Source organism: Sphaeramia orbicularis, chromosome 17, assembly GCF_902148855.1.
Source record: "Sphaeramia orbicularis chromosome 17, fSphaOr1.1, whole genome shotgun sequence".
In the NCBI taxonomy this organism is placed as follows: Eukaryota; Metazoa; Chordata; class Actinopteri; order Kurtiformes; family Apogonidae; genus Sphaeramia; species Sphaeramia orbicularis.
Genome location: NC_043973.1, coordinates 54,604,665 through 54,613,593, shown reverse-complemented (window position 1 = coordinate 54,613,593; position 8,929 = coordinate 54,604,665). Strand labels below are relative to the sequence as shown.

The following is an 8,929-nucleotide window of genomic DNA, read 5'->3' as shown; positions in this document are numbered from 1 at the left end:
ATAATGACATCAATGACTGATCAGGTCTGGAAGGGTTGGACCATTTCAACCACTACCCCTTAGAACTGGTGTTAAAGGGGGAGGGGCCAAGGGGTGAAAATAAGAATTGGGATTGGGCCACAGACACACCTTGACATTCGAGCTGCTGTATTTGCTGAGGCCTGATGTGGTCCTGACGTGGTCCTGATGTGGTCCTGATGTGGTCCTTGGTGTGTCAGTTCTGTCCACAGCTCTGGACCTTGTGGACCTCAGTGACCCAGCAGACAGCAGTAGTAACGGTGACTCTGGTGGTTCTGGAGGGTCCGGAGGGTCCAGAGGATCTGAAGGTACTGGAGGGTCCAGAAGTTCTGGAGGTGCCGGAGGGTTCAGAGGGTCCAGAGGCTCCAGTGGTTCCGGGGGGTCCGGGGGCTCCGATCGCAGCAGGAGGAGTCCACTGAGGAGGAGGACCAGCTCCAGGAGCCCCCGGCACCGACTCCGAGCCGACGACAGTGAGCTGATCCAGGTGGAGGTGGAGCACCTGCCCCCCAGCCCCAGGACACCTGAGAGGGTATCGCTGGACTCAGGTACATGTGACTCCACCCCCTCAGGTCCGCTGTGCTGTGTTCAGGGTCTCATTTAGTTAAAAGCCAAGAGCTCAGTCAACTGTGATCGAAACTAATCTGACCTTTTAATGTGATGAGATTTGAACTTCCTGTTTCATCTGCATGTCCTTCAACAGACAGACAGAGAGACAGACAGACAGACAGACAGAGGGACAGGTAGACAGAGAGACAGACAGAGGGACAGACAGACAGAGGGACAGGTAGACAGAGAGACAGACAGAGGGACATAGAGACAGAGAGACAGACAGACAGACAGAGGGACAGGTAGACAGAGGGACAGGTAGACAGAGAGACAGACAGAGGGACATAGAGACAGACAGACAGAGAGACAGGTAGACAGGTGTCTAATGGTGTGCTGTGTGTTGCAGTCAGCCTGTCTTCTCCATTGGACAAATGGGAGGAGCTGAATGTGGACGTGGAGGACAGTGGACGCAGGAGACGCCATGAGAAGAGATGTACATCCCACCACTCGTCCAGCGAGCTGCTGTGGTAAGAGCTGACCCAGGTCCAGCAGAACCTCAGTCCAGACAGATCCACATCTAATGGATGATCATATGGACCGGTCTGGTGTCGGTCCATATACGTGGGTCTGACTAACCCAGTCCAGGTGGGCCTGACTAACCCAGTCCAGGTGGGTCTGACTAACCCAGTCCAGGTGGGCCTGACTAACCCAGTCCAGGTGGGCCTGACTAACCCAGTCCAGGTGTGTCTGACTAACCCGGTCCACCTGGGTCTGACTAACCTGGTCCAGGTGGGTCTGGCGGACCCATTCTTCAGTCGCAGTTGTGTGGGTGTTCTGGGCCCGGTGTCCTGACTGGACCTGTACATCTGCAGATGAACATAAACCTCATAGTTCAAACTCTGGCTCTTCTGCTGTTTTTCTTATTTTCACTCATTTTTACTCATTTATTTTTATGTTGAACATTTTTTTGTTATAAAAGTTAAATGCGTCTGCATCAGTGAAACGTTCCGTCTTTGTTTTGTTCCTTTTTTGCTTATTTTTTGTCTCATTTTGTGTTTCATGTTGTGTTTGTTTCTTCTTTTTCATCATTTTCCTCATGTACACACTGTTTGGTCAGACACACTTTAGGTCTTTTCAAACATCTGCTGAATATTTACCTCCGCCAAGGAGGTTATGTTTTTGCCAGGGTTTGTTTGTTTGTTTGTCTGTCTGTTTGTATGTCTGTCCGTTAGTGTGCAACATACCTCAAAAAGTTATGGACAGATTTGGATGAAATTTTCAGGGTTTATTGGAAATGGGATAAGGAAGAAATGATTAAATTTTGGTGGTGATCGGGGGTGGGGGGGCCCACGGGGGGGCCCACTGATCAGCCTTGGCGGAGGTCTGCGCTCTCCGAGTGCTTCTAGTTCAGTCTGATTTGAATCCATTTTCAGTGAGTGGATGTTTTCATGCTGTTGATTGAATGCAGACGGTGATGGACTCGTCGTGTGTTAAAGACATGAACAGACGTCATGTTGGAGTTGATGTGAGTGTCGTGTTGTGTGTTTTGTGTGTTGTTGTGTGTGTGTTTTGTGTCTCAGGTGTGCGGAGTTTAAGACCGACCCTCTGTCCAAGACCACCTTCGACGTCCACAGCTTCGATGACCTGGACTTCATGGCCTCAGCACAGGTGTGACGCTCACTGCACCAGAACACCTGAAGTAGAATCAAACAGTCTGTGTGTAGTTCAGGGAGGCTGGGAGAACAGGGCGCTCCAATAGTTGACAGTTTGCTGTGACTTTGTGGGAGGTTTTGTCACTGACGGTCGACCTTGGTCTGTTTACAGGACTGCGGCCTGTCCAGACATCGCAGACGGACTCGGTCTCTTTTGGCCCGAAATGAGTCTTTGGAGGACGAGTTTGTCAGAGCGAAAGCTGCTGTGGAGGTGAAAACATACTTTACTGTCTCTGTGTCTTTGTTTCTTTTCTAAAACTTAGTGTCAAGGCTCTAATTTTCAGGAAAACACATTTGGACGTTTCAGGGCTTAAGATGGAGTTTCATCAACCAAATGGCAAATTCAAAGGAATGAATGAATGAATTTATTTTTGGTTTTATATCAATCATTGTACTGAGTACATCAATTGTAATAAACATAAAAACCAAAAAAGGAATAGGCTAGAAGCAAAAGCTTATTTTTTTGTCTATCCTTTTCAACTAATACACTGCTTATATCAACTTAAATGTGTACAGCATCGAGCATTTACACCATAATAATAACAAATAAAATTTTTTAAAAGTCATCAACAAAAACACATCTACCATCTCAATTCAATATTTCTGAATAATTTAAACTTAAATTACTCTTTTTTTTTTTTTTTTTTAAACTTCGCCAAAGGAGCGGATAACTTAAATGCATCATAAGGTCCATTCCATAATTTCACACCCACAATCCCAATTCAGGAAAGTTCAGACTAGAGCCTGGAGAAGGTAACTGTCTGTGGAAAAGGGGGTTGGGTTAGGAACAGGAACAGGGTTAGGAACAGGGTTAGGGTTAGGAACAGGAACAGGGTTAGGAACAGGGTTAGGGTTAGGAACAGGAACAGGGTTAGGAACAGGGTTAGGGTTAGGAACAGAAACAGGGTTAGGAACAGCAACAGGATTAGGAACAGGGTTAGGGTTAGGAACGGGAATAGGAACAGAAACAGGGTTAGGAACAGGGTTAGGGTTAGGAACAGGAACAGGGTTAGGAACAGGGTTAGGGTTAGGAACAGGAACAGGATTAGGAACAGGGTTAGGGTTAGGAACAGAAACAGGATTAGGAACAGGGTTAGGGTTAGGAACGGGAATAGGAACAGAAACAGGGTTAGGAACAGGGTTAGGGTTAGGAACAGGAACAGGGTTAGGAACAGGGTTAGGGTTAGGAACAGGAACAGGATTAGGAACAGGGTTAGGGTTAGGAACAGAAACGGGGTTAGGAACAGCAACAGGATTAGGAACAGAGTTAGGGTTAGGAACGGGAATAGGAACAGCAACAGGATTAGGAACAGGGTTAGGGTTAGGAACAGGAACAGGGTCAGGGGTTAAAGTCAAAGAGCTGGAGCAGATATTCAACAGACACTGAGTTAATGAAAGTTGACAGACTGGATGGAACCGGACTTTGGGGAGGGAGTTCACGTCTGAAACACCAGGAACGACAGCAGTCCAATGTCCACGTCTTTGTGTCCAAACGGTGAAAATGACAACTTTGTTCCCGTCGCTGCCCTCATGACCAGCGACCGTCACGACACTTGTTGGGTTGTTTTCCTGTGGACGTTTGTGGCTCAGCGTCAGCGATGGCTTTAAGTTCAGTGGACAGTGTTCAGGGAGGGGTCTGTACTCCTGGAGTGTGTCCACACATGAGGGTTGTCTTTGTTGTTGTTTGTTGTTCTTTGCTGTTGTTCTTTATTGTTCTTTTTTGTTCTTTGTTGTTGTTCTTTGTTGTTCTTTGTTGTTGTTCTTTGTTGTTCTTTGTTGTTGTTCTTTGTTATTCTTTGTTGTTGTTCTTTGTTATTCTTTGTTGTTCTTTGTAGTTCTTCGTTGTTGTTCTTTGTTGTTGTTCTTTGTTGTTCTTTGTTGTTTTCCTTCAGTCAGTCCTAAAGTTGATCCAGTTGCTAAATTCAACTCGGTAAATGCTCCATGTGTCCTCCTCAAACACAGTAGCGTACAGAACTCTGTTGTGTGACTTTTACAGAAACATAAACACATCAGATGTTAATGTCAGTGAATGGGGGCGTGGCTCAGTGGGTGGAGCAGCTCCACCCATTTACCAACTAATGCCCACTGACTCCACCTGAAGCTGACGAAGACAAAAAAGAGCAAAATCTACCGTTGCATTCAAACGTGGTCTTCCTCCTTGTTTGGTTTGTGATCAACATGTTTTTATTCAGATGATCAGTTGGCTCTGCTCCAATCACAGGCTCTGCTTACCCACCCTGATCCAGAGAGGTCAGAGGGGTCAGAAGGTTCAGAGGTCAGAGGGGTCAGAAGGTTCAGAGGTCAGAGGGGTCAGAAGGTTCAGAGGTCAGAGGGGTCAGAAGGTTCAGAGGTCAGAAGGTTCAGAAGGTTCAGAGGTCAGAAGGTTCAGAAGGTTCAGAGGTCAGAGGGGTCAGAAGGTTCAGAGGTCAGAAGGTTCAGAGGGGTTAGAGGAGTCAGAAGGTTCAGCACATCAAAAAAAGCCTGAAAAATCACAACAGCAACAGTCTACATCTGCTTAGACAGACAGACAGAGACACACACACACACACAGAGACTGAGCAACAGTTGTACACAAACACAAGTCTTATGTGGCGATACGGGATGTTGTTTACCTGTTCTTTACTCATTTTTTACCTGCTGTTTACTCGTTGTTTACCTGTTGTTTACTCATTGTTTATTCATTGTTTACCTGTTGTTAACCTGTTGTTTACTCGTTGTTTACCTGTTGTTTACCTGTGGTTTGTCCATTGTTTACTCATTGTTTACCCATTGTTTACCAGTTGTTTACTTGTTGTTTACTCATTGTTTACCTGTTGTTTACCTGTGTGTGTGCTCAGTCGGACACAGAGTTCTGGGATAAGATGCAAGCTGAGTGGGAGGAGCTGGCTCGGAGGAACTGGTTGGAGGAGTCGGAGACCCAGCGGCCGATCCCACCCACTGTCTCACCTGTGGAGAAGGTAAAACACTGACCTCTGACCCCGCGGTGGTCAGGACGTGTTCCCAGCATGCATCTGTGTGTCCCCGAGTGCAGCAGCGGTTATTAATAACAGCAGATTAATGCTGTGACCATTAATCTGCGCTTTAATCTCCTGTTCTGAGATCAGCGGCGACCTGAACACCCAGCAGCGGTAATCCGTCACTAATCCCGCCTCCGCTCAGGTGTTACATCACCACGGCAACAGAGGTGCAGCCGGTCTGATGTCGACACAGTCTTAAACATCAGCCCACATGTTTCACAGAGCAGACGGTGTCCAGATGGCCTCGCGTTTGATCAGTTTGTCCATTTCTGTACATTAGACCTTATCCTGACACCGGCCATCTGAAAAGAATAATCAATATTTATGTGAAAACAGGAAGTGGATGTTCTGTGAAAACAGGAAGTGGACGTTCTGTCAGCTCATCTCCAAATCATCAGGATGGACGAACATGAAGAACATGTCCTCAGAGGTTGCTCTCATCCTAGGTTTGTTCCCTGCGTTCTGGTGTCAGTTTCCAGGAATTTGACGATGAGATGAAATGAGTCTGATTTCAGCATCTCTGAAACACAAACAGTATTTCATCTAAAAGCGTCGCATTTTTTACCTGTTAAAGCGATTTGTGTCTGGAGTCGGTTTGGACTTTGACCAGGTGTGTCAGGGCTGGGCTCACAGAACACAGATTTCAAACCCAAACTACAGCTTTTCCCCTTCAAACTAATCCCCCTGGAGTCTGCCACCCTTTCCCAGCCTCCTCGGCCATGCCTCCTCGGCCATGACATGCCTCCATGCGCTCCTGGAAGGGTTCTTCTGGGACCCTCCCTCCACCGCTCCATGGTCATGGCCATCCTGATGTGGTCCACGTGTCCCACGTGTTCATGACCCCCTCAGCTTCAGAAAGAGGAAAACGTTCCCCGGAGGCAGGTCGGCTGAGTTGGGAGGTTGGTCCAGCACAGAGATGTTCCTCTTGTCCAGGAACTGTCAGATGCCCAGGACGTTGTGAGCAGGCACGTTGTCATGGCGACACAGCCCCCAGTTGTCCTGCCACACTCCTTCTGCTCATGGTTGAGCAGATCTGAAAGCGTGTGGATGAAGGTTCAGTTCCTGCAGAGCTGAGATCCCAGTTCCAGACTCCAGGTTCAGTAGAAGGGGAACACTGGTGTCTGTGGGCGGAGCCTCTGCTCTGGTCCTATCAGCGTACAGGAGTGTCCATCCAATCTGTGGTTTATTTTATGTGACGCTATTTTCAATGGGATTCTGAAACACCAAACCCAAACTGTCTTCATTTCATCTGTTTAAAAAACACAAACCCAAGTGTTCAAAAACCGTCAGCTGTTGGTTCCACTGGGTCTGCAGATATGCTGTTGTGTTACTCCATGTGTCCACATGTCCATGTGTCCACATGTCCATGTGTCCTCTACAGGGTTACTACTTCAACACCACAAACCCGTACAGGGACTGGCCCAATGCCTTCGCTGAGGGACAGGACAAAGCCCGGGAAGGAGACCTGAACTCTGCCGTCCTGCTGCTGGAGGCCGCAATCCTGCAGGACCCCCAAGACTCAGAGGTACCAGGGACACATGGTCCACAGGGACACAGGTCCACAGGGGCACAGGTCCACAGGGACACAGGAAAGACAGTCACATGACCAGCTCCTTGTCCCACCCAGCTGCGCTCAGCCCAACTCTGAACCCCTTTTATGGGTTCTGTTGATGGAACGTCACCATTGACGGTTCTGTCCCTGGCCAATCGTCCGATCGCTGCATGCGTCTTCTGCGTTTTTGTTGTCATCATCTTCATCATTGTCATTAGCCGTTTCTTCAAACATCATCTCTGACTAAACTAGTGATCGCATTCATTTCAAATTTTATCTGTTTGTTCTTTGGGACAATGTCGACAAAGTTTGTTTATAGTTTTGACAGATGTACATTTTTTTAGTTTTTGACTGATTGTTTCAAATATTCTAACTCTTCCCTTCCTTCTACTGGTCCATCTGTTGATGGTTTAGAACATGTCAATGGTTCCAGATATCAGTCTAGTTCTGATAGAAGTCACATCAGGACTGTGATTGGATGAGTTCAGTTCTCCTCCAGTGAAAGTCCCGCCCACTTCTATAGTTAGATTAATCTGCATCCAGACCACAGGACTGGAACATAGAACCTGACATAGAACACATCCAAGTGGTTCTGATCCACATAGAACACATTCACCTGGTTCTGATCCACATAGAACAGTGACACTGGGACTGGTTTTGTGTCATTGGTTTCATTCTCAGTCATGTGACTCTGTTGACTCTTAGTGTTTATTGTCAGATTCTGTTGGATCCAGTTACTGTGGAACCGACTGGTTCTGTCATATTTGAACAACTTGAATGTTGTTTCATGTTAAATCTTCTTCTTCCTCTTCTTTTTCTTCTCTTCATTCTTCTTCTTCTTCTTCTTCTTCTTCTTCTCCTGCTTCTTTCTTCTTCTCTTCTTCTTCTTTCTTCTTCCTTCTTCTTCTTTCTTCTTCTTCTTCTTCTTCTCCTCTCCTCCTTCTTTCTTCTCCTTCTTCTTCTCCTTCTTCTTCTTCTTCTTCTCCTCCTCCTCCTCCTCCTCCTTCTTCTTCTTCTTCTCCTTCTTCTCTTCTCTTCTTCTTCTTTTCTTCTCCTCTCTTTTTCTCTTCTTCTTCTCCTTCTTCTTTTTCTTCTTTCTCCTCTCCTCCTCCTCCTCTCTTCTTCTTCTTCGCTTCTTCTCTTTTCTTCTTTCTTCTTCTTGCTGCTTCTTCTTTCTTCTTTCTTCTCTTTCTTGTTGCTTCTTCTTCTTCTTCTTCTCTTCTTCTTTCTTCTTCTTCCTTCTTCTTTCTTCTTCTTCTTTCTCCTCCTCCTCCTCCTCCTTCTTCTTCTTCTTCTTCTTCTTCTTCTTCCAGGCTTGGCAGGTGTTGGGGATGACCCAGGCTGAGAATGAGAATGAACAGGCTGCCATCGTATCTCTGCAGAGGTGACGTCTGTCTCATTCAGTCTGATTGTTATGTGGTGGAAGCTAAGTGGCTAACAGAGAAACTAACCTCATTGTGACCTCACCTGTACAGATGTCTAGAGCTTCGCCCCAACAACCTACCGGCTCTGATGGCACTGGCCGTCAGCTTCACCAACAGTGGAATGCAGCGAGAGGCCTGTGATGCTCTGCAGCGATGGATCAGCCACAATCCCCGATACAAACACCTGATCTCAAACCAGAGGAGTCAGCTACAGGGTTCACCAGCCACACCACACAGGGGCCTGCACACCTGCACTGCCAACAGGTAACACAACACCTGCACATCCAACAGGTAACACAACACCTGAACATCCAACAGGTAACACAACACCTGAACATCACGTCTGTCCCTGTGTGTCCAGCTGCCGCCTTCAGGATATCCTGCTGCTGTTCCAGGATGCGGCGCTGCTGAACCTGGACTGTGTGGATCCAGACCTGCAGACAGGACTGGGGGTCCTGTTCAACCTCAGCTGTGACTTTAACAAGGCAGTGGAGGCGTTCACTGCCGCCCTGTCCATCAGACCACAGGTAAATATCTGCATCTACAACAACCAGCAGCCCTTAAGGCAGAATAGGAAATTTAGCTTTTGAAGCAATAATTTAATGAATCTCATAATGCACATGTTGTATGGAGCCAACAGTGAAATATGTGTTCTAAGCT

General features: G+C 47.0%; 1 protein-coding gene across 1 annotated transcript in view; it reads left to right on the top strand.

Moving 5' to 3' along the window:
* pex5lb (peroxisomal biogenesis factor 5-like b) overlaps window positions 1–8,929 on the top strand; it is a 22,206-nt gene that overhangs the window by 11,273 nt on the left and 2,004 nt on the right. The window contains exons 4-12 of the mRNA XM_030160391.1: window positions 219–563; window positions 971–1,091; window positions 2,145–2,232; window positions 2,389–2,487; window positions 5,114–5,233; window positions 6,675–6,818; window positions 8,159–8,229; window positions 8,321–8,533; window positions 8,631–8,796. Coding sequence (XP_030016251.1) covers window positions 219–563; window positions 971–1,091; window positions 2,145–2,232; window positions 2,389–2,487; window positions 5,114–5,233; window positions 6,675–6,818; window positions 8,159–8,229; window positions 8,321–8,533; window positions 8,631–8,796 — 1,367 coding nt within the window. The remainder of the gene's footprint in view (window positions 1–218; window positions 564–970; window positions 1,092–2,144; window positions 2,233–2,388; window positions 2,488–5,113; window positions 5,234–6,674; window positions 6,819–8,158; window positions 8,230–8,320; window positions 8,534–8,630; window positions 8,797–8,929) is intronic.